Source organism: Equus caballus, chromosome 8, assembly GCF_041296265.1.
Source record: "Equus caballus isolate H_3958 breed thoroughbred chromosome 8, TB-T2T, whole genome shotgun sequence".
Classification (NCBI taxonomy): Eukaryota; Metazoa; Chordata; class Mammalia; order Perissodactyla; family Equidae; genus Equus; species Equus caballus.
This window is the reverse complement of record NC_091691.1, coordinates 18,043,925-18,070,061: the sequence shown is the minus strand read 5'-3', so window position 1 is coordinate 18,070,061 and position 26,137 is coordinate 18,043,925. Positions and strand designations below refer to the sequence as shown.

The 26,137-nt window shown below is 46.8% G+C and overlaps 1 protein-coding gene across 5 annotated transcripts in view; it reads right to left on the bottom strand.

Annotated features, from left to right (window-relative positions):
• KSR2 (kinase suppressor of ras 2) overlaps positions 1-26,137 on the bottom strand; it is a 387,277-nt gene that overhangs the window by 230,281 nt on the left and 130,859 nt on the right. For all 5 annotated transcript variants that reach the window (XM_070275419.1, XM_070275417.1, XM_070275418.1 and 2 more), the window contains exon 4: positions 6,768-7,281. In XM_070275419.1, coding sequence (XP_070131520.1) covers positions 6,768-7,281 — 514 coding nt within the window. The remainder of the gene's footprint in view (positions 1-6,767; positions 7,282-26,137) is intronic.

The following is a 26,137-nucleotide window of genomic DNA, read 5'->3' as shown; positions in this document are numbered from 1 at the left end:
ACTTGGAGGTGGGGGCAAGGGAGAGGAACCCCCGAGGACCCTCAGAAGAGATGCTGATGCTGCCCTCCATCCTCCTAGGGCAATCTGATGCCACGTGTACCTACATTAATCTCATGTCTGGATGCTTAGTTAGACCTAAAAGGACCCCCTGCATAAGCACAGCAGAAACCTTATTTTAATGAATATACTATACTATATACAAACTAATCACTCTTGCCCCTATAAATACATTAGAGTTCATTGTAATAATTACCAGAATGATCCGTAGGTGGGCATCAGTGAGTTTTGAATGCTCACATGTAGTTTTTTAAAATAAAAAGATTCCTCTTGAAACCCTATTTACATAATGAATCTGTTGTACAAAGCCTGTTCTCATACAAGCTGAAACAATACAGATTTCAGACAGAGACATCCGAATTAGTTGGGACGAAGAGAATGAGCGTGGGTCCCATCCAGCCTGGTTCTCCTTCTCACAGGCCAGTTGGGGGTTTTTACGCACAGCCCCAGAAGGGCAGAGGTGAAATGTGTTCACACATACACAAAATAGAGGTCTGAACACATTGACTTACACAAAGGAAGCTTCTAGATGAGCTTTGGGGAAAGCAGAAGAATTTCTAAAAGGGACAAAGGATGAGAAGGTCATAAGAGGAATAGTCATATTTTTGCAGAACTAACAAAGGCAAGTGACATTAGTAAAGGTATGCAGGATGGTTCCAATTACGAAAAAATGGAAGTGGATATACTATATCTGCACATACAAACACCGTATATGTATGCAAGGATTGCTACCCAAGTACTGAGAGCAGTTATAGCTGCTCTCTATGGCAGTAGAAGGGGGCTTTGACCCTGGATGACTTTTACCCTTTCAGAAGCTCTGACAAGAGAGAGCAAGTCACTTGTATCACGGGCAGACAAACGGGGGAATCTAAAGACATATAACTCATTGCACATAAGAGTTGTTAGGTTTTTCTTTTTTTCCAGCACCGTGGACGTGGGACCCCTGGACTGAAGCTCAAGAGGATCAGAATCCCTGAGATCACTCCCCCTAATTTTCCACATAGCTGATTATAAGGAATCAGTGCCGACTTACCCCTATAAGTGTGGCCACAAAGCCAGGGGAAGAAGACAGACTGACAAGAATGGAGAGACTCTTGATAACCCCCGACGTCTACGCCTAACTGCGTCTGTAGGATTACATCCATAGATCTATGTCAGTGTTTCTCAACCTTTTTTTCATTAGGATACTTTTAGGAACCTTTTTTTCATTAGGATACTTTTAGGAACCTTTTTAGATATTTTTTTCTAATCATCACCCCCAAACCCCAGTGAAATTTTAATACCACAGATAGGCTGTATATCTGTTTATGTATGTGGGTCCCTGGAGGACCTCCCTCCCCTGAGACCCAATTTTTGCCCCTTGAGGGTGATTGTGTCCCCGCTGAAAATTCATATTCTATGTGTATGTGTATACATATACATATTTATATAACAAAGGGCCAGGACATACTTTCCACTTTCTTCATCATATTTCCTGCATTGTCTCAAGTCCCACAATAATCAAGTATTACTTTTACTAGGGAAAAAAGAATAGCCTTTTTTTCCTGTGTGTGTATGTATATGGATGTGTATGTGTGTGTTTTAGTAATGCCATAGGAGTAAAACCACACACTTAAACTCAAATGAAAAAAAGGAAAGAAGAATGGAAAAAGGACTTTGAGAATGAATGCAAAGCAGGAGAAATGGTTTTGACTACGGCCATTCACAGCTGCTCTGATATATTCCAACCCACCTAGACCGCCAGGCTCCCGATAGAGATGAGGCGCGCTATAGCTAATATTTTCTTGTTTTCTTGTCACGCCCATGAGATACTCTTGGGAACAGAACTGAAACCCAAACAGACGGTCTGATCAACACCACCGTGGGTATGTCAGAGAAGACCAAGGAGAAACCTCCCTTCAACCCAAGGCCCACCAGGGTGCGGGTGCTTGAAAACTCACAGGAACCAACGCTTTTGAAAGATTCAGATCTGTTCAGAAAGACCTGTGACTTCTGAACCTCTGTTTCATCCCATTAAGAAGAAATAAAGGTAGACTTAAGACTGACAAATTGGCCACAAAGAACCATGCCGAGCAGGATGACAGGGGACAAGGAGAGAAGAAACCAGACATGAAACAGACAAGTGAAACCCCAATGAGCCGAGTAATTCCGGAAGTGCCTTTGGCTACATTCCACAGGATAAAGGGCTGGCTTCCCAAACCTCCGCATCTACTCCCTGACGGGGTTCATTCTGGAATCAAAGCTGTCCAGAGTGCGAAGAGCCCCCAGAGTAAGAAAAACAAGTATAAACATCTGACACAAGTTCACAAAACAATACTAATACCCAGCCTCGCCACATGCGACGTATTCCAATATAACCCAGTCTAGGCTAGACTATTGCACTTTTTTGATGCTGGTCACAGTCCATGGAAATGACACCGCTGTCCACTAATGGGTCATGACCACAGATTAAAAAACATGAATGTACTCCAGCCCCTTTGCTGTACAGATGAGAAAGCTAAGACTCGGAGAGGTTAAATTCAAGGTCGCAAGCCTATTTCCTGGCAGAACCAGGACGAGCTCAGACCAAGGTAAATGCTGGCTGTTGTTACTGGAACTCAATTCAGCGAATGTCTCTCTATAAACTCTTCCTTAATGTCCCTGGTTAGAATTCACCTCTGCCCCTCTTCCCCCTGCCCACACAGCCCAGGGTACCATCGTCTCTGTCTTGGATTTTTTCTAACACACAAAGGTCAGATGCTCTAATGTCCTTGTGGACCTGCTGGCATGGTCCCAGGCCAAGCGGTCACACTGCATCGTCCACATCACAGAAGTGACCACTTGGCGGCTGTCCTCCACTGCTTCCTTGCCATGAATCTTGCCAGCATCCCCTAAGGAGAGCCAGGAAAGTACCTTCCTTGAGGAAGAGTTGAGCTTGCTCAACTGGACAGAAGAACCCCAACAGGCAAAGCTGAATTTGGCCCAGATCCTGGTGTACAATTTCCAAAAAAAAAAAATGGAGGTGGTTGAATCAATTAAGAAGACTGAGGAAGTGGATGAGTCAGCCCTATCCAGACAAAATAAATACCTCAGGGGTTTGGGGAAAGACTCACATTTAAAGTGTGGTACTGGTAAAAAAAAAAAAAAAAAAAAAAAAACAGACACATAGACCAACGGAACAGAATTGAGAGCCCAGAAATAAACCCACACGTATACAGTCAACTAATATTTGGCAAGGGAGCCAAGAATACTCATTGGAGAAAGGACAGTCTCTTCAATAAATGGTTTTGGGAAAATTAGATATTCACATGCAAAAGAAGGAAATTGGACCCCTATCTTACAGCACTCACAAAAATTAACTCAAAATGAATTAAAGACTTAAATGTAAGACCTGAGGGGCTGGCCCGGTGGCGCAGGGGTTAAGTGCGCACGTTCTGCTTTGGTGGCCCAGGGTTCCGGTTAGGATCCCAGGAGCGGACATGGCACTGCTTGGCAAGCCATGCTGTGGTAGACATATAAAGTAGAGGAAGATGGGCACAGATGTTAGCTCAGGGCCAGTCTTCCTCAGAAAAAAAGAGGAGAATTGGCAGCAGTTAGCTCAGGGCTAATCTTACCAAAAAAAAGTAAGACCTGAAACTGTAAAACTCCTAGAAGAAAACACAGGGGAAAAGTTCTTTGACATCAGTCTTGGCAATAATTTTTTGGTTATGACAGCAAAAGCACCAGCAATAAAAGCAAAATCAACAAGTGGAACCACATCAGACTAGAAAGCTTCTGCGCAGCAAAAGAAAGAAGCAATAAGATGAAAAACAACCTACAGAATGAGAGAAAAGATTTGCAAACCATATACCTGATAAGGAATTCATATTCAAAATATATAAGGAACTCATATAATTCAATAGCAAAAAAGTAAACAATCTGATTTTAAAACGGGCAGAGGGATTGAATAGATGTTTTTCCAAGGAAGATATGAAAATGGCCAACAGGTATATGAAGATGCTCAATATCTCTAATCATGAGGGAAATGCAAATCAAAACCACAGTGAAATATCACCTCATACCTATTAGAATGGCTATTATCAAAAAGACAGGAGATAATTGTTGGCAAGGATATGGAGAAAATGGAACACCTGTATACTGTTGGTGGGAATGTAACTGGAAAATCCACTATAGAAAACAGTACGGAGTTTCCTCAAAAAATTAAAAATAGAACTACCACACGATCCAGCAATTCCTCTTCTGGGTGTATCCAAAGGAGATGAAATCGCCATGTTGAAGAGGTGTGTGCATCCCCATGTTCATTGTAGCATCATTCACAACAGTCAAGACATGGAAGCAACCTAAATATCCATCAATGGATGAATGGATAAAGAAAATGTGGCATATACATACAATGGAATATTATTCAGCCACAAAAAATAAAGAAATCCTGCCATTTGCAAGAGCATGGATGGACCTTGAGAGCATTATACTAAGAGAAACGTCAGACAAAGAAAAATAAGTACTACATGGGCTCACTTATATGTGGAATCTAAAAACCTCAAACCCATAGAAACAGAGAATAGAATGGTGGCTGCCAGGGATGGGGGGGCGTGGGGGAAATGGGGAGACGTTGGTCAAGGGGTACAAAGTTCCAGTTACAAGATGAGTAAGTTCGGAGCTCTAATGTACAACACAGTGACTGCAACAATACTGAATTGTGTACTTGCAAGTTGCTAAGAGAGTAAATCTTAAATGCTCTCACCACAAAAAAAAAAAAAGGTAATTATGTGAGGTGATGGATATGTTAACCAACCTTATTGTAATCATTTTGCAATACCTATGTGTATTAAATCATCACAATTTACACCTTAAACTTACACACTGTTATATGTCAATTACATCTCAACAAAGCTGGAAAAAACAAACCAAGGGCAGCCTCTCTCACTTTGCCCCCACCTTGTAGGTTTAAAGGTTACGTGTCCCTAGACCCAGGCTCTGCCTTCTGGTCAAGTTCCAGCTCACTGTGTGGTCAGCACAGGGAGGCAGGAGGGAGACACACAGGACGGGGAAACCATAGCCAGCAGACCCCAGACGCCTCTCCCACCTTCCACCTCAGCAGCTCGTGTTCCTAGCCTTTCTGTGGACCTCCCCTACGTCCTTACCTTGAGGTCTCAGGAGTCCCCCAGGCTCTCTGGCTCTGAGCCAGCCCTGGATAAATGCCCGAGTCAAAGGCGAACAGGCACAGCTCGGGGCAGGGCTCTGGACATCCTTTATTGAGGCCTTTGCAAGGTCACAAGAAGCCACAGTGAAGGCCAGGTTCTGCCAGGGCCTCTGCACTTCATGTTTCCTACAGAAGCCTGGGCCACCCTGCCTGCCTTTGGCTCACTCCAGGACGCCCTGAGGGATCTCTGACCGGCCTCAGCCCTCAGATGGGCCCTCACACACTGAACATGCAACGGAACTCTCCCCTCTGCTCCCCACATCATAGCTGCAGGGCTTGCAGAACAGGGGTCCAAGCATCTCCCACACATGGGCCCCAAATTTAGACTCTTTACTGGATCTCCTAATCAGATCATACATAGTCATTTTATCTTCTATGCCTAAACACAATTTTGTTAAATGTAAAATTTAAAACATGCTACCCACTTCTGTGACCCTGTTTAGCCTTTCTTCCATTTTTAATACACTGAGAACCTCAAAAGGATGCAAGGAACCCAGGCCACAGTCAGCCTCTGAGGGGCCCTGCAGAGAGCTACCCCACCTCTCTCAATAGCCAACCTGGGGCCACAGACACTATGTCACCCTCTGCTGGCAGTGAGATCCCTCCAACCAGAGCCAGGCACACACTGCACCCACCTTCATGATTTTCTCCCCTGGGTGGCTGTGCCCCGTCCCCCTAAACTTCTCTATGGCATCCTTTGCTCTGATAGTCCATTTCTCCACTCCCTGAGCCACCTCCCACCCCAAGCAGACCTGGACACGCCTCTTCGTTCCAAGCACTGAGCAGGTCCCATGCACAGGGTGGGTCCAGAGTGGCGTTCTCCAGTACAATAGCCACTCGGCCACATGGAGCCATTCCACTCTTGGAACGTGGCCAGTCCAAACTGAGATGAGCAGTAGGTATAAAATGTACACTGCATTTGGAACGCTTAGAATGCAAAATATTTCCATAATAACACTTTACATTACTTCTAGGTTGAAATGATAACATTTTGATATATTGGGTTAAATGATACATATTATGAAAATTAACATCACTTGTTTCTTTTCACTCTTTTAATGTGGCTGCTAGAAAACGTAAGGTTGCATATGTAGCTCACAGCCTATTTCTAGGGACAGCAGTAGGCTTGACTCTGTAGGGCTAGCAAATTTTTCCCTTAAAGGGTCAGAGGGTAAATATTTTTGGTTTTGCGGGCCGTACTCAACCCGGCCATCACAGCAGGAAAACAGCCACAGACAATACATACAGGAAGGAACGTGGCTGTGTTGCAATAAATTCAGATTTGTCCCTAGGCTAGAGTTTGCAGACCCCTACTTTAGAGTGTTACTATAAAAAAGGATCATTTCTGGAAAATTCCATTCTATTCATTTTCTCACAGGCCCTCAGGGAAAAACCACCTTCCATTCAACTGGAGGCGGGAAACACAAGTGGATTCAGGGCTCCCTGACTTGGAGGCTCCCGGGGCATCAAGGCAGCCCCTGGCAGCCCTGGGCTCAGCTGCCCCAGGGCACCCACCAACCACACTCACTTGGGCGTGTGGGCCTCGTCTATGCGGTGACCCAGCTGGAACTCGTGGGACTTGCTCCGATGCAGGGCCGTGAAACCCGGGATCAAGTGGATGAGCTTTCGGGAAGAGGGCGGTGGGGTCCCCGGAGGCTTCAGCTTGTTCTTCCTCCTCATGGGCGGCGTGCCTGGCGGGGTCACGGTGGTGACGATATTGGGGGTGCGCGGTGGGGTGCGGACCGCATGCCTTTGCCTGGGCGACGGGGGCAGGGAACGGTGGCCCGACTCCAGTGGCGGTGGTGGGCACAGGCCCGGGTAGGCGTCCACAGTGAGCCTGTCCACGTGCGTGTACACCGGGGCCCCGGGGGTGGGGCTGGCGTGACAGTAGTGCTGGACACACTTGGACTGGACCCTGGGGCTCTGGGAGAGGTGGGTGCGGATCCACGGGGTCGGCTCCGGGGGGCACACGGGATTGTTCTCCTTCCCCGTCTCTGTGGTGGGCCACTGGATGGTCCAGTCTTGTTTGGAGAGGTTGCCTCCTGAGTTGGAACAAAGAAGCAGAGAGACAACGGATAAGCCATGAGAATGCCAGGCAAGTTACACTATACATACATTATGACATATGCGCATTACACTGTACACATGCCACACCATGCACGTTACGGCGTATGCGCATTACACCATATACACACTACACTGTATGCAGGTTACAGCATATACACATTTACATAAATCCAACCACACCCACTTGGCCACTTCAAAAAGAGAATGAAATCCCTTTGTTGACCCTCTCACCATAACCCCCATTCAACATTGTCCCAGGATCAGGGAGCCCACAACCCAAATGTCCCCAAAAGCAAAGTTAATTCTTGCCTTTTGAGCTCCCAAGGTTCCTAGTTCCAGCAATTTCAAGGTGATTGACAGGATTCTCAAGGATAAACTTTCCCTTACACAGTATTTTAATACCTAACCCCATATGAGATACATGAATTCTGTGGAGGCCAAGCTCACCCCCCGTCATTCCCTGACTGCTTATTCAGCCACTGCACATTTCTTCCGGATAGACCATCACTGTGTGTTCGGTCATGCCTTCATTCAACAAGCACTTTCTGAATGTGCCGGGCTCTGTGCTTGGAAAACGTGCAAGAGACCACACACAGGCCAGGCCCAGGTCCCCTGGACTTATGCTCTGCCGAAGGAGAGACAGGAAAGATGAGAAATCTCACTCATGAAAGGATTTCAGGGGGCTGTCAGTGCTGGGAGGGAAATGCACAGAGAAGAGTACTGGCCACGGTGAGCATAAACAGCGGTACGTGCAACCACAGAACGCTACTCAGGCACCAAAGGAACCAACCTCCGATGCGCGCAACAACCAGGTGACGCTGCAGAGAATTATGCTGAGCAAAAAAACCAATCCCAAGAGGCTAAGGTATGACTCCATTTACGTACCATTTTTGAAATGACAACATATTAGAAAAGGAGGATGGCTGGGTGGTTGCCAGGGGTCAGGGACGGAGGACAGATGCAGGAGGGAGTTGGGAGTGGCTATAAAAGGACAACACAAGAGATGTTTACAGTGCTGGAACCGTCCAGTGCCTTCACTGTGGGGGTGGACATGTGAACCCACTCAGGTGATAAAACTGCACAGAACTAAACACACACACACATAAGTTTTGCAAAAACTTACTTTTTTGTAAAAAACTTATTTTCTGCAAAAAAAAAAAATTTGGAAAAACACATACTTCTGCAAAAAGTTATAATTGTGGGCCAGCCCCAGTGGCCTAGTGGTTAAGTTCAGCACACTCCGCTTCAGTGACCCAGGCTCAGGTCCCAGGTGTGGACCTACACCATTTGTCAGCCATGCTGTGGCGGCAACCCACATACAAAACAAAGGAAGATCGGTACAGATGTTAGCTCAGGCAGAAAGAGGAAGATTGGCAACAGATGTTCACTCACGGCCAATTTTCCCCATCCAAAAAAAAAAAAAAAAAGTTACCATTGGGAGAAACTGAGCAAACTGTACAGGGGATCATTATGGGCTGAATGTTTGTGTCTCCCCAAAATTCCTATGTTGAAATCCTAACCCCAGCTGACGGTATTAGGAGGCATCTGGAAGTGATTAGGTTGAGGTGAGGTCATGAGTGTGGGGCCCCCATAATGGGACTAGTGCCCTTCTAGGCAGATAAAGAGACACGAGAGCTCCAAGGGACGGCCATGTGAGGCCCCGAAGGGGCTGTCTACAAGCCAGGAGGAGGGCCCTCAACAAGAACCGAATCTGCTGGCACCTTGATCTTGGACTTCCAGTCTCCAGAACTGTAAGAAATCAATGCCTGTCGTTTAAGCCGCCCAGCCTGTGGGATTTGTTCCAGTGGCCCAGGCTAGGACAGGCTCTCTCTGTATTACTTCTCACAACTGCATGTGAGGCTGAAATGAGCCCAATAAAACTCTGAACTGAAAAAATTACAAATGAAAGAGTTGGAGGGGGCTTCCTTAGGTAGAGCGGTCAGCCCTCTAAGAAAGTGACATTCAAGCTGGCATCTGAGGACAAGGAGGGGCTCGCCATGCCAAGAGCCAAAGAAAGAGTGTGGCAGGTGTGGGGAGAGTGGAGGGGGACTCAAGAACCACGCACAGAGGTAGGAAGGGGCTTTTTTTTGAAGTCACACATCAGTTTATTAGAAAAAAATGGAGACATTGACAAAATCCCCACTGTCATGAATGCAGGTTGAGGTTTTCAGCCCTGATCAAAGCTGAGTCAAAAAATAAAAATAAAAAGTCCAACGGTGCATTACCGTTTCTCACTCACATGCTGGTTGGAATTTGGTCTTCACGAATAGACTCCCAAGCCGCAGCGTGCAGCCTTTCTTCCGTGCTAACAGACGTAAAAGTGTAAGGGTCAAGTCACACTGCACGTACAGGTTTCAAAACCAGCTAAATTAGGGCAGTCACTGTCCGAGGTCCCTTTTCTGGGTGCCTTCTCAAAGGCAGTATATGGTGCCAATGGGGTGAGTGGCTCAAGAAGAAGCTGAAAGGACAGGTGAGGGACAGACCTCCAGGCCCACGGTCCAAGGTTCAGTGTAGGTTTCCTACCAAGTTCATAGTGAAGCCGTTGAAGGGTTTTTTCCCCCAATGCCCCTGTACGTAGTCGTATATCCCAGATGTAAGTCCTTCTAGCTCTTCTGTGTGCGATGTCTCCAAAGCACGGCTTGATGAGCGGTGGTAGGTCTGCACCCAGGATCCAAACCGGTGAAACCCAGGCACCTAAAGTGGAGCGTGTGAACTTAACCAGTCAGCACAGGGCTGGCCCTGGAGGGCTTTGATCTAAAGTTCATTTCTCAAACATCACTGGGGCTGCCCCTGGGACAAGGAGAGCAGGGCTCCAGACAAGAGACAATGCTGGCTCCCACTTGGGTGGTGGCAGCAAAGATGGAGAGAAGTCAGCAGGGTGTCAATGGATGAAAAAGCAGAACCCGGCAGAAGGCGACCGAGTTGGCCCTCCTGTCATGGGCCAAGGAAGGAGATTTGGGGCAGAAATAAATTCCAACTCATGGCCGACTAGCAATAACAATAATAATTACCATAACGACCATAACGAGAGCTAATTTATAGAGCATTGGACAGCTGACAAAGTGCTTTCATGAACACTGACTCAGTGCCCTATTTTTAATTAAAACAACTCATTTTGTTATTACATATCCATTATAGAAAAATTAGAAAATTCAGATAAGGAAAGGCAATGTCGTTCTATAGCGTAGCCATCATCCCTATTAGCGTTTGGCTGTGGGGCTGCCAGATGGTTTGCTCTGCATTTTTTCTTTAAGAAATGCCGTAAGATCTTATTTAATGGCTTGTCATCTGCTTTCTTCGTTTGTTAGACTGGGACTCTTTCACATTTTTCTTAATCTTTGTAACTCTGTGTGCAAAGGGCCATTTGATCTCCACTTTGCAGAGAAGGAAATGGATGTGCAGAGATGAAAACGTGCCCAAGGTCACAACAGAGATGGGAACTGGCAGCTGGAATTCAAACCTAGAACCTCGGCCACCTAAACACCAGGGCACAGAGGCAAATGTGATGGAGAGCTGGGACCTGCATTCACTGAAGACCCTGGACCATGATAGTCAGCCAAATGGGAATAGAAGCCGGAGCAAGGGCTCATCTCTGACGAGTCTCCATTTTCCCAGACTTTGCCAGAACATTCTATCAAAGTCACCATCCTATGGTGTCTATTCTCAAATACTTACACATACACATTAACCCAGTGACTAAGAGAGCCAACTCTGGAATCAGATGACTTGGCTCTATTCTGGCTCCCCCGCTTACTGGCTGTGTGACCTTGGGCACTCATCTAACCTCTCTGAGTCTTAGCTTTATCACCTGTGAAATGCGGCAATAATAGGACCTACCTCAGAGGAATATTATGAGGATCAAATGCAATAACACAGTGATGTGCTGAACACAGTACCTGGCACACAGTGGGCGCTCCATAAATGTTAGCTACCCTTATTGTAATTCTCAACAGAATGGTAATATGGCGCCACCTTCCATTTAAAGAGTGTAGACTTATGCTGAGAGCTGTTCACGCAGCAGATGCCATCATCACTCTGTGTACCTCTAGGAAGCTGATGTCCAGAGAGGCTGAATAGCTCTGAGAGCCGGCGCCAGACAGAGAGTCAAGCCCAGATCAGCTTCTCCGTCTCCAGCAAGCTCTGGACTGATGTATTTGCTGAGGGAATACAAACTCATTGTCAAAGTAAAACATGCTTAAGAACATAAATCTATTCTTTAAGTCGTCTTAATCAGACACTGCACTCCAAGACCACAGAGAAGCCTTCTGGGCATTATCACTATGGCTCTTGCCCTCCCTGAGTGAAATGGAAAGAATCTGGTATTGAGACTCAGAGAGATCTGGCTTAGAACTCCAGTTCCACCACTGACCAGCTCTGTGACCTTGGGCAAGTTACGTGACCTCTCTGAGCCTCAGTGTTGGAGTTTGTAAAATGAGAATGATCGTGGCTTCCTTGGAGGGTGCCATGAGGGCTGAATGCATTCAATCACTCATCCAAGTATTTCACAAATATCTGAACGCTTCTCATGCACCAGGCACTGTTCTAGGCACTGGGATACAGCGATGAATAAAAGAGACCAAGGTCCCTGTCCTTGGAGGGCTCATGTTCTCAGTGGGGAAACGAAAGAAAAACAGAAGAACACATAAATGACATATAATATATTACGGGTGAAATTTCATCTATAGTCTCTTATCTATGATGTATCAGTGATAATAAGTGCCATGGAGGAAAAGAAAGCTGGGCATGTGTACCAAAAAAGAGTGCTTGGGGGCTACTTCAGTCAGAAAAGGATGAGGAGGTGACAGTGGTCACCTGAGCAAATATCAGAGTGAAGCAAGGAGCAAGTTAATGAGACCAACTGAGTCAAGCCGTCAGCACAGAGCCTGGGCCACCACAATGATGCAGACAATGGGGAGGTGATCGAGGACGACGAAGATATCAATTCTAGATGCCTGAGCCTCATCCAATTTGCTCCCCAGACATTCGCTGTGCCAGCCCCTGGGGTTGGGTGTCTGTCTTTCTCCTGCTCTCAAGGTGCTCAGTCTGGAGGGAAGACTGACAATGAAATAAGCACTTAGTGCAATTCCACTCCCAGGCAGAGACGCAAAGGAAATGAGAGCAGGCACTTAAATTTGTGCGTGAACGCTTGTAGCAGCACTAGTCACAACAGCCAAAAGGCGGAAACAACCCAAACATCCCTTGATTGAGAAATGGAGAAACAAAATGCAGTATGTCCACGCGATGGAATATTATTCAGCCATAAAAAGGGATGAAGTGCTGACACATGCTACAATTTGGATGAACCTCAAAAACATGATGCTATGTCAACAAATCCAGGCACAAAAAGTCACATAGTGTATGATTCCATTTATATGAAGTGCCTGGAATAAGGAAATCTATAGAAACAGAAAGCAGACTAGTGGTTGCCAGGGGCCAGGGGGAGGAGGGGATGGGAGCAACTGCTTAATGGGTACAGGATTTCCTTTTGGGGTGATAAAAAGGTCTTGGAAGTTGATAGAGGCGTGTTTGCACAACATAGTGAATGCACTGAACGCCATGGAAATGTTCACTTTAAAATAGTTAACTGTATCTTCTGTGAGTTTCACCTCCATTAAATAAACAAATAAGTACTCATGATACAGAACAGGGAATCCGATGTCAGAGAAGGAGCAGGTGTGTGAGAGCAGAGGAGGGGAACCGGCTTTCCGTGGAGGCGTGGGGAGAGGCGTCCTGGAGGAGGCGACGCCGAAGCCCAAACCTGGAGGATGAAGGAGCTTCCCGGGACTTTGGAGAACAGCAAGTAGCTCAGTGTGGCTGGAGCTATTCTGAGGGAGGAAGAAATTCGAGCCAAGGCTGGAAAGAAGGGAAAGGAGGACCATCCAGTAATTTGCTGTCTGAAGACGAAGGGGATGCTGAGAGGCAGGGGTCAACATGACGGATCCCCCGCGACTGGCCTCCTGCAGAGTTCCTGGAAACCCACGGCAGCCGAGGACTCACGGCCATCAGACCCCATAACAGGTGAGGTAGAAGCTCTGGTCCGCCCCATCACGCACCTGTAGACTCAAGGCTTGGACCCCAGCCCCGTGGTCATGCCAAGGCAGGGGCTGGCTCTCCCCCAACCACAGATGACAATGGGATGGAAGTCAAGTTCCTGCCTGGCCACACCGCTATATCCACAAGGCTTGGACCCCATGCCAAGGCAGGGGCTGGCTCTCCCAATGGACAAATATTGGGAAGTGGTTTGGGGCTGGAGACCAAAGTTCTGCCCATCATATCGCTGTTCTATCCCAGCCCCTGATCACACCAGTGGAGGGACTGGTGCATCCCTGATCATGTGGCTTAAAAACCACATAGCACCATGGGTGGGGTCCATTTGCCACCAAGTCCTACTGGACCCCAGGGTGCCAGCCCAGAGTAGGCCCACCTGCTCCCCTTCCTGTCCCCTTGTGATTAAAGTTGTCCCAGAGACCCTGGCACATAGGCTGTGTGGACATCTGTTCTTGCTGCTCAACAGGACCCACTGTGTGTAGGGGAGCAACACAATCAGACAGGCATTGTAGAAAGATGTATCTGAGGATACACACAGCGTGGAGAAAGGATGGGACAGGTCAAGGGCAGCAGCAGGAGCCCAGGCTGAGGGTTGGAGCACAATCCAGGGTTGTGGTAGCAGAGATGGACAGAAATGGATCGACTAGATATAAGGCAGGAGGAAAAAATAGGTAATGTTTATTGAGAACTTACTATGTACCTGACACCATTGCGCCAAGTAATTTACTTGTATCAAATTATAGAGCCACACAACAATCCTACGAAGTACACAAAAATTACTCTATTTTATAGACGAGGAAACTGAGGCACAGAAAGGTTAAGTGACTTGCTCAAGGCCACGCAGCAGGAAAGAAGGACAGCGGGGGTTTGAGTCTGCACCCTAAAGCATGATGCTAAACCAAGGTTGACGTCCTGGTTTCCTGCTGGGGTCATACGGTGGCTGGTGGGAAACTCAGCGTAGAGGAGGTGGGGAGCTGGGCCACACAGGCTGAGCCTGAGGTTCCTGCAGGACATCCTGGCAGAGATGCCCGGGATGCAGGAGGATGTCAGCTGCTCCTCCCTCTCCCCCGGAATCCTGGGACTCCTCTTCGGAAGAAGTTATTTTTCTAGCCAGCTTGTTGGTCGGAGATTAAAACTTCCGGAATCTATCCGAGAGCATCAGGCTCATCTTAGGTTTGTTTTTTCACAAAGGCATGACCTGCTTTAATCACGGTGACCTTCTGTCTCCTCTCCCTTCTAACCCCTGACTCTCCAGAGCAGACATCATGGCCTTCAAGTTCAGGTCAGGAGGGAGGGTAACACGCACATACCCACTCCCGGCTCCCTCGGAACGACGAGGGACTCCTCCACATTTGAAGACCCTCTTTCTGAATTGAAAGGACAAGAATTCATTCTGAGCAAACATCAAGCAAGGAAGTAGGGGTTTTATGACGCACCGAACACCCGAACTTTGAACCGTGATGCTTAGAAATTAACTTGTCCCTACCTTTCCTCACTGTGACTCAGTTTCTCCACCTGTAAAAGGGGGGAAACATCGGAGCTTCCCCTAGGATTGTGCTGAGGATGAAATAAAGCCGTGCAAGTAAAGCGTTTAGCGTCATCTCTGGCACACAGTCAGTGTCGCATCGATGTTAACGTAAAATGGGAGTAAAACCTCCTGTTAGGTGGTGCCGTGAGGATTAAATAAAATAAGCAATTGGCTTGCGTTCAGGGCCTACATCCCTGACCTTGACCTTGCCAGGTGCTATCCCCCTACAGAAAGCAAACCCATCGCATCAAAAGCCACTGAGTCCTATTGCGGTTGAATTGTGTCCCCTAAAAAGATGTGCCGAAGTCCTCACCCCCAGTGTCTGTGAATGTGACCTTATTTATAAATAGGGTCTTTGCAGATGTAATCAAGTTAAGACGAGGTCATACTGGATTAGAGTGGGCCCTAAATCCAATGGCTGGTGTCCTTATAAGAAGAGGAGAGCACACGCAGAGGAGAATGCCATGCGAAGATGGAGGCAGACGTTAGAGTGATGCAGCCACAAGCCAAGGAACACTGAGCATCGCCAGCCACCTGCAGAAGCAAGAGAGAGGCCTGGAAGAGACTCTCCCCTCAAGCCTTCTCGACTCTGACTAAACATGGCCCTGCCCGCATCTTGATTTTAGACTTCAAGCCCCCAGAACTGTGAGGAAATACATTTCCGCTGTTGTAACCACCGAGTTTGTGGTGGCTTTGTCACAGCAGCCCTTGGAGAGTAACAGAGCCCTTAGCCAGGAGTCAAGGACATTTGCTGAAGACAGACAGGGGAGTTATGACACAGTCAGCACTTGGAGGGTACCTGCCAGACCCAGCGAGGCAGCCAGCACTATCTCACCTGCCCAGTAAGGTGGGCGTTACTGATTCATTTCATAAAGGAGTCCTGGATGAGTGACAGGACTGGGCCAACATTCCACAGTTGGTAGTAATCTACACCCTCACTCTTCTGCCTTTATCACACAGCATCCCGCAGGTGAGCTGTAACCCACTGCCCCCATAGCCTACGGCTCCTCCACACACACACACGCACACACACACGGCCCTCCACGGGGTTCAGGAAGCACTGAGCTGCCCCAAGAACCCCTGTTTTAAAGTTGTTTCAAAGTCTGAGAGATGAAAAGAGAGGAAGGAAAGCTTTGCCCCCTCCCCAATTCCCTCCTCCATCCAATGCTCTTCCTCTCCACCCCTATGTTTCACAATCAGAAGTGTGGGGATGAAGAAGCAAAAAGTCTCATTTCATTATCCAAACTGCCAACTGCTCAGTTGACGGGGATTGGACTTCTCTCTGCCGAAGCTTCAGAAGTGTTTCACTGACGGGCTGTCTTACGGCAACTCTTCCCTCTCTCTTTTGATCCTCTTTTTAATAAAGTCTGAGGGAAAAAGGTAATTTTTCATTTTAAATAGGGAAGGCGTGGTACCAAGGTGCTCTGGGGGTTATTAATCATAGCCCTTGCTATCTTGTCATCCGTTTCTGGAAAATCATTTTATTTCAAGTCTTGAAATGGGTGGGGAGAAGGGAATAGGTTTTAAGAAATGAAAGGTCTGAGGATTGATTAAAGACATTTCAAGGTGTAGGGCTTTTTCTTGTGACATTCTCTGATAAGGGACGAAGAGAAATAAAAGCCATTCTCAAAGGCGAAAACGATTTCAGAAAGTCTAGGCAAGTGTCTCACTTCTTTGTCCCTTCCCATTAAAACTGTATAAACAGGCAAATGTGTGGCTTAGAATTTGTCTGAATTTCCGAGCCAGCATCAGAACACAGACATGCTTCAGCCCCTCAGGGGCACAACCGGCAGAGTCTCCTATTCCAGAATCACCCCTGCTTGTAACTTCTCTGACTCTTTCAAAGCACTTGTTAGTTTCATCTTCATAACTTTGCGGAAGGAAACAGAACTTTTAGGCACTGGTTGAATCTATCAGACTGAAGTCATTGGTGGAACAAAAATTAGGTTTTACTTTAATCCTCATAACTTTCAGATGCTGGTTGAAAATATTTGACTGGAGTCAGTGGTAAAGCAAAAAGTAAAATAGTAACAAAAACAATTACTGTTAACACTAAGAACATTTACTATTTATTGAGCAGTTACTATGTGCTAGATAGCCTTCTAAATATTTTATATGCATCACTTCACAACATCCTCACATGACCCTCTGAAGAAAATTCTGCTATTGAGTCCATTTTGCTGCAGAAGAAATGAAGGATTATCCGAGAGATTGAGTTGCCCAAGGTCACAAAGCTAGTAAGTGCCTGAGTGGGGTTTCCAACCCAGGTCTGTACTGCTCACCATCGAGCCTTTGCCAGGATCCTCTCAACGCCCTCGGGAAATGAGAGACCCATCCAGAAAGCCCTTGAAAGCCTGAACCATTTTACACAGACCTTTTGGCTCAGCACTTCTGATCCTCCAAAAGTCAAACATGACACTCATTTTAGCCACGATCCCTGAAAGAGTGAAACCTGAAAGCCAGGAAGAATTTTCGAGTTCCTAGATTGTAGCACTTGCGAAAAGAAGCAAATAAGGACAAATAGAAAACACACAGTTGCCAAAGCAATTCGACATTGGCAAGAATCTTAATCTAAGACCTCATTAATGAGCCTGGCATCCAGCCAGACAGTGGGTCCCACTGGGCATTGTCCCGGCCCCAGGACGTCCCCAAGTAGAAGCGAACAAATGTACTGACCTCAGTCTGTGCAGGTCATCGGGAGACGGGATGGGACAGGGGGCTCGGCTCTGACCCCGTAAGCTTCCCAGGTCCTGCTTTACAGGTCATCTGAGATTTTGTCACCCCCTGGGGGAGATCTGACGAGATTAACCTTCAGTCACCAACTTTAGGGGAGCTTTTCTTTTTTTTAAACTGAGGTGAAATTCACATGAACCATTCTAAAGGGTAGAATTCAGTGACATTTAGTACATTCACAATGTTGTCTCTATTGATTCCAAGAAATTTTCATCACCCCAAAAGAAAATCCCATACCATTAAGCGGTCACTCCCCATTCCCCACTTCTCCCAGCCTCCAGCAACCACTGGTCTGTTTTCTGTCTGTATGGATTTACCTATTCTGGATATTTCTTATACGTGGAATCATATAATATGCTGTCTTGTGTGACTGGCTGCTTTCACTTTGCGTAATGTTTTAAGGTTCACCCATGTTGTAGCATGAATCAGAATCTCATTCCTTTTTACGGCTGAATGATACTCCACTGTATGGAGAGACTACATATTGTTTATCCATTCATCAGCTTGATGGACATTTAGGTTCTCTCTGCCTTTGGATATTATGAAAACAAGTATTGGTTTGAACACTGCTTTCAGTTCTTCGGGGTGTATACCTAGGAGGGTCATATGGCAACTCTGTGTTTAACCTTCCGAGAAACCGCCAACTATCCTCCACAGCAGCTGCACCATTTTATGTTGCCAGCAACATACAAGGGCTCTGATTTCTACAAATCCTTGTCAACTCTTGTTACTTTTCTGTTTCATTATTTTGCCATCCTAATGAGTGACTCAGAAAGCACTTTAACAATGGCCAAAGCTAACATTAGTTGAGGGCTTACTGTGGGCCCAGATTCTGCACCACCCGCTCTCATCCTCACGCCTTATTTCATTTAATTCTCACGACATCCCCAGGAGGTTGGTGAGGAAAGTAAGGCTTTGGAAAAGCTGAAACACTTGCTCAAGGCCAAGAGCCAAACCCTGGTGGTCTGACCACAGAGCATGTTCTCTTGGCTGCTGTGGGACAAATGGCACATCTGGATTAATCCTCACAGCCACCCAGGGGAGTACGTATGATCAGCCCCATTTTTCAGACGGAGAAACTGAGCCTCAGAGATGAGTAGGGACTTTCCCCAGATCCACCCATCTAGAAATCTCCAGGTCCATCCAACTCCAAACCCCATGGGCTTTCTCCCCCACTGTGTAAATATTCTTTTATAATGGTTAGTGTTTTAATTGTCAAGTGCAATTATAATTGTCACTGAGCTGCTTCCAGTCTCTGGAAGGAAGAGAGCAATTGCCACTATGCTGGACATTTTAAACCAAAAAAAGCCCTACCTAGTTAACAGCATGGTTAGAGTCTACATAAGGAATACGGCAATAAAACATCTCCCAGGGCATCTTGAGGTTTGATAGAGCAGTGAGCAGCAAGCCCTGGAAGCAACGACTGAAGCCCAAGCTCACACGAGTCCAGATCTGGGGGCTCAAGGATGGAGGCAAAACTTAGGATACTGTCATCAACACGGACCCCAAGCACGTCCACGTTGCTGGTGGTAACTGGGTCCAACACTGGAACCATGGTCTCCTCAGAACCACGGTTCCGAACCCCGGTGACAGCACATCACACTGCAGCTCTGAACAGCCTCATATGGACGGAGGGCAGAGGGGACGGCACCGTGCGCTGGACGCCAGGATTCCTGGGTCCCACGAGGCCATGGACGCAGCCCTCCCCCTCCCTTCCCACAGCACTGGGTGCTCATCACCCATCTCTAGTCACAACCTCCACCCTACTACCTTCTCTTTCCTTCTCCTCATGTTTTATGCTCCTTGTGGCCCTTAGCACTCAGTGGAATTATTTTCTTATATAATCAATTCTCATTATTCGCATTATGTTCTATAAAGTCTCTGCAAAGACTGAATTAGTGAATACTGAACTATTGCTCCTAGTGGAAACATATGGTCAGGTTCCTATGAGCCTCTGGGCACATTTTCATCAACTGATCCATACATGATCTTGTTTTCTGTGTGTTTCCGTTTAAAGACACTTTACCTAATATGTATATTGTTAATTCATTAACATTGAACTCACAGCCAACAGCACTGTCCCTCATGCCTGAACGAAGCTTATCTCATACCCATACTCCCTCCATAAGACACATCACAGCCTTCTGTGCTCGGAAGCACTGGTGAGCACTTCAGCACTATGCTCAGGGGTCATTTTAAACAGTGAAATCACCAACAAAGAGCACAAAAAATATGAAAACATGGCACTAAATTTAAGACTGCAAAAAGGACACTTGTTTACAGCATGACAGCAGAAACCAGAAGGCAGAGCATGGCCTTGTTTGACCTCAAATGAAAACAGGTGTATCAGGCAACTCAGTTTTCACTACCCTGAACATGCAAGTATTGGTTTGGGGGTTACAGATGAATACTAGCAAATAGGCGAGTTCGCAAATATGGAATCCGTAACTGATGAGTATCAACTGCATTTATCAGTTGATTTGTTTATCATCTGCCTCTGCCTCCCCCCCACCCCCAACTCCCAGGGAAAACGAGCTCTAAAGCAGAGGCCTGGGCTCAGTTTCTCGCTATATCGCCCAGCAGCTAGCACAGTGCCTGGCAACAAATAAATATAGATTTTTTTTCACAACATATGTGTATGTCAAATCATCAGAGGGGCCGGCCTGGTGACTCAGTGGTTAATTGTACACGTTCTGCTTTGGCAGCCTGGGGTTCACCGGTTCAGATTCCGAGCTCAGACCTACACACCGCTTGGACAAAGTAGAGGATGATGGGCACGGATGTTAACTCAAGGCCCATCTTCCTCAGCAAAAACAGGAGGATTGGTGGCAGATGTTAGCTCAGGGCTAATCTTCCTCAAAAAAAAATTACATTGTACATCTTAAATTTAAACAATCTTATTTGTCAATTATAGCTCAATAAAGCTGGAAAAAATTTTTAATAAATATAGATATTTTTGTCGTGATACAAAAACTATGTGTTGCTTCAATACATATTTGTCGAATTAATCAATTCTTGAGCACTCATAGGTTCTAACTGCCAGGACTGATCACATTATTTGTACCACGCATCCTGAATTCAGGCAAGAAATGAGGTGGGAAATGCCTTGCATTGCCAAAATTCCATTCATGCCCAGGGCTGCCCTGGATGGAGAAAGTCTCGAGAAACAAAGGCCTGGTGACCAGAGAAAGGGGCTAGGAGGGGTTCTATCTTGATCCCGCCTCCCTCTGATTCTACATCCTCTGAGAAACAGCGGGGCCTCTGCCTGTAGAAGGATGGGCTGCCCCCTGGGCCTCTGAGGGAGGAGGTGCGAAGCTGGGGAGGCCATCCGGCTCAGACCGGCTCCCAGGGATGCGGCAGGAGAGAGTCCGCACTGGGAGCAGCCACATCAGAGATGGATGACCTCCGAGCCTCTTCTAATTCCAGAACCCTCTGCTGCTCCATCACTCTGCCTCCTTTTGAGTGACAGGCGTTATATTAGTTTTATAACCTCTTGCGTTGGCAAATTCGGGAAGGCTGAAAGCAGCATTAGATGACCTTATGTGCTGCGAGGCACCCTATTTTCATCTCCAGACAACTGACTTGGGAGCGGGTTTTCTCAAGCCTTCCGTCTTTTCCCTCATCATGTGGATTCGGTGGGGCCGGCGTCGGCCCTGATTTCTCCCCCAGTTTCTCTCTACGGGGACAACACTTGCGAAGGCTTTGGAGCCTGGTGTGGCAGGAGGTAAATTTGTTCAGGTTACCCACATAGTCTTGATGCAGAGGCAGAGGGAAACGAGGATGCTTCCAGGAAAAAGGTGCTGGGTTAACTTTTTTTATCCTCCTTCCAAGGCAGACATCTCCATGGGGGCTTTCCCAAGACATCTGGATTTAGTGCCTCCTGAGATAACTCCTTGCCACAGGACGGCAGAACCCAGCTGGGTCTGAATCTTGGCTCTACCACTCAATAGCTGTGTGACCTGGGGTAAATTGCCTAACCTATCTGAACTGCAGTTTGCACATCCAAAAAGAGAATTATAACAGTATTCACTTATCACAGGATTGTTTCGAGAATTCATGAAAACAAAGGATGTTGCAATCTGTCGGCCAAAGTTGTTACTATTATTGTTAACTGTAATTCTGTTCCCTTCCCCAGGCAGCTATGTACATGCATCTTTTGATTAGACACCTACTAAGCACAGGGCACTGGAATCCCCAAGATGGATGGCTTCTCTAGCCACACAGAATTTACGCCCTACATAGCAGATGATGAAGACTTAGCATGAAAAAAAATGAAGATAGCTCATTAATAATTTTTATATAGACTACATGTTGAAAGGGTAATTTTTTTTTAAATATTGGGTTAAATAAAATACATTGTAAAATTTAAAGTCATTCCTCAAAAGGTTAAACCCAGAATTACCATGTGATCCAGAAATTCCACTCCTAGGCATATACCGAAAAGAATTGAAATCAGGGGCTCAAACAGATGCTCGTAAAGCAGTGTTCACAGCAGCATTATCCACGATGACCCAAAGGTGGAAACAACCCAAGTGTCCATCAATGGATGAATGGATAAACAAATGTGGTCTATCCGTACAGTAGAATATTCTTTAGCCATAAAAAGGAATGAAATTCTCATACGTGCTACAACATGGATGGACCTTGAAAACATTATAACCAAGTAATAGAAGCCAGTCACAAAGGACAAATATCATTATGTTTCCCCCAAATGAGGGATCTAGACTATCAACTTCATAGAGCCAGAAAGCAGAATAGAGATCCCCAGGGGCTGCGGTTGGTGAATGGTTAGAGTTGCCGTTTGGGAAGATGAAAACAGTCCTGGGAGGGACAGTGGCGCTGATTACACAACACCGTAAATGTACTTAATGCCACAGAAATGTACACTTAAAATGGTAAATGCTATGTACATGTCACCACAATTAAAAAATTGTCACCTGTTTCTTCTTATGTTTTTTAATGTGACATCTAGAAGATTCTAAATTACATACATGGCTCGCTTTATCTTCCCCTCAGACGTATAACCTCCAGCACGGATCTAAAAGAGGAGGCCGGCATTAAACATGGAACCACGCTTTAATTATCTAGTTACAACAGAACAGAGGGAGCTGAGGGCTGGGGAGAGGCTCTTTGAGGAGTAACCTTCGAGCTGGGATCTGGAGGGTGAGCCATGGTTAATTAGGAAAAGAAAGGGGCACACATGCCCCAACCAGAACCAGCAAGTCCAAGGATGGGACCCACTGGAGGAAATGCAAGGGACCACTGGGGCCAGAGCACAGACGATGCAGGGGAGGGGGGACCCGAGACAGGGAAAGGCAGGCAGGGACCTGCAGGCCACAATGGGAAGCTGAGGATTCAACCAGAGGATGGTGCCATCTGGGAGCTCATGGCACTGGTGACCGCTCCCTTAGGAACCAAGGCCACTGCATTTGAGTTGGGGACGTGAGCTGTCCATGTCTGCATATGAACTCCTGGAGGACAGAGGCCAAGTCCCGGCATTTTCCATCTCAGCCCCTGGCACAACACTGGCACCAAGAAACCTCTGCTGGCTTGATCTGAAGGAGGCCAACACAACTGGGGCCATCCCTCTCGCAGCTAAGCTCTCAGGGCACCCAGCCTGCCACAGGAGCCCAGACACCACATTGATGGTGCTTCCACGGGATATTTCCGAAAGGAGAAGCTGCTAAGCCCAGAGATAAAGAACAAATGCAAAACTAAATGTACCGCCCCAGGTCTAAACAATAATTAAACCTTTTAAACTGATAAAAATCATAGACAGAGATGAAACTAAGTGTGTCCAGATATTATCAACGGAGATGCTCACCATTAACATCACCCCCTCCCTAGTTACTACCCCGTAGGGCAGTCTGATGCTGATGGATAAGGCAAGAGCTTGAGTTGTTCAGTGGCTTATTCGTCCCACAAATATTTACTGAGCACTCACTATGGAGTGAGCGCTTGCGAGGTGCTAGAAGCCTTGGTTAGCTTCTTGCCAACTGTAAACGGACCATAACTCCTGTCTTAGACCTGCAATAACTCCTCTCACACTGCAGGAGGAACTTCTGGCTGGCCTAGGACCAAAGGTTAATAAGGAAACTAACATTTTTAAAGGACCCACCACGCACCAGGAGCTGTGCTGGTATGCTGCCCGTACTATCTCATTTCAATTCTCGCAGCAACACCGTGAGGTGGAAACTATTATTCGCAAGGAACAGGTGAGACTGGGGGCGGGGGGGGGGGGGGAGGGGGGGGCAGCTCTAAGTTTTACTTGTGGCTGATAAGGAAGAAGTGGGAGAAGTTCAACTCAGCAAGAAAAGGAAGAAAACTGAGAAAGGGTGTAGGTGAGAACGGGAACAGGACAGCCAGTTTCCCTCCGGGTATCCTACAGGCAGTGCCAGCAGTTGAGGAGTGAAAGGAATAATGGGGGGAAATGCTAATGCATTTTTGAAAGAAACACGATGGATAAAATGGATTCACCAATGACTGAACTCAATAAATATTTACTGACCCTACTATACGCCAGACGCTGGGCTGTTCCGTGTGCAATACACAAGGAGAGTAATACACAAGGACAGTGACAACGATCACAGTTACCCTCCATTAAGAGTTTAGTCTGCACCAGGCATTATTCTAAATACTTACATCACCTAATCCAGTCCTTACAATGGTGCTACAAGGTAGATACTAATGTTGTCCCCACTTTATAGATGAAGGACGAGGACGATGTGGCCCCTGACCCCAAGGCCCCCTAGTGGAGGGGGGACATAAAGTGCCAGGAAGCAGCTTCAACACCACATAGTTGCTTTAGGCAAGACACCAGGCAGCACGATGATGACAGTCAGGATGGGGGTGGGGTTTAGACCCTGACTTCGCCTCTCTGAGCCTGTTTCCTCATCTGTAAATGGGGATGGTCCCACCTACCTCGTGGGCTTGTTTTGAGTGTCTAGTAAGTTAACATGCACAAAATACCCATCCCAGTTCTGGGTCTGTCCATGACGGAGAAAGCCCGCCTTAGGAGGCTATCTTTCCCAACGATTACAGCCAAAAACTCAGGGAAAAATGCAAAAAGCAACTACCCGAGGGCTCAAACAAGCACAGAACGGCAGGCGAATGGGAGGAGGGAAATAAAAACGTGAAGAGTGATCAAGGCGGCAGTGGTGGTTTCCTTCATCTCCAAGCTTCGCCCTGAAGGTTGGAAGAATCTAGGAGCGGGGCCCTGGGGGCCCTGGGGGCCCTGGGTGTGGGAGCCAACATTCCAGAGTAGCCCACTTTCTGGCCAGAGGACCAGGAAAGGGGGTCCCGAGAGCTGGAAAACGTGGGGGAAATCTTCATTTCTTTTCTCTTTTTCCTCTCCCAGCTCTGCACCCAGGTCATCCCAGCCACAATATGTCACTCACATGACACAAAAACAACACAGGATCTATGACTCCAAGAGAAAACCCATCCCTTTGGATAAAGAAACCAGGAATAAGAGCCGGTGTTATGTGAATAACATGAGGGAGAATCCATGGGTTTTTCTTCTCTCTCTCTTCTCTCATCGCTCCAGCCCAAGGACAGGAGCAGTCACTCAGAAGTGTGCGACCGGACAGGAGGCTAAAACTCTGAGACAACTCCATCTTTCTGGCCGGAAGAAGGAGAATGGAGCTCCTGGGAGCCAGACAATGTGGAAGATACCTTGGAGAAGGGGCTCCCTAAGTCGTGTGTAACACCGCACACGCTCAGGCAGACCCAAAGGAGCATAGCCAGACCTTTGAGAAACGATCCGGTGTTAAACTGCCAGCCACAGAAGGCAAGACAGAGCTCACAGCCTGAACCTAACCAGACTGATTGCTTCAGAAAAGCAAAACAGAACAAACAAAAATCAGCCTTCTCCAAAAGAGATGTTGAATCTCATAACAAATATTCCAAATGTCCAGGAAGTATCATAAAACTACCGCCATGTTGACTGATGTAAGGATACACAAGACAACCACAAGCAAAGAAGGACAGAGAAAACCCAGACCAAAGCAGACTCCTAACAAACGATAACGTTCTACTTGCTCTGACGTTTAGGAAAGGTTACGGCTTGGGGATTGCTTTTCCACGGGGAGAGAATTGTTCCAACCATATATGAGACTTCCAGGTCATCCTCAGCATCCACCACCATGCCTGCGTCTTTATACAAAGCACAATATGAAAACCTAGTCCCCGCCCTCTGGGTCCTTATAATCTAAGGCTGATTATAAGGATATAAACAATCAAATGGAATTAAGAAACCAAAACGCGTGGTTTCTAATTATGTACATCAGCTTTCGGCTCAAACATCAAGCATGCTTCCTTGACCAGCTTATCTGGGTTGGTCCCTGCCGCTTGTTACTCTCCATCACTGCCTTCCCACTTAGCACAAGTTTAAAAAGTGTATTTCAGCGGTTTTTCATTTTATCGTTGCTCTTCTCTCTATGGATTGTAAGGTCTCTGCAGATCAAACTGGTCCTGTTCAGCCCAGGCTCTGTAGCTCTCAGGAGATGCCTGGCACAGAGCGG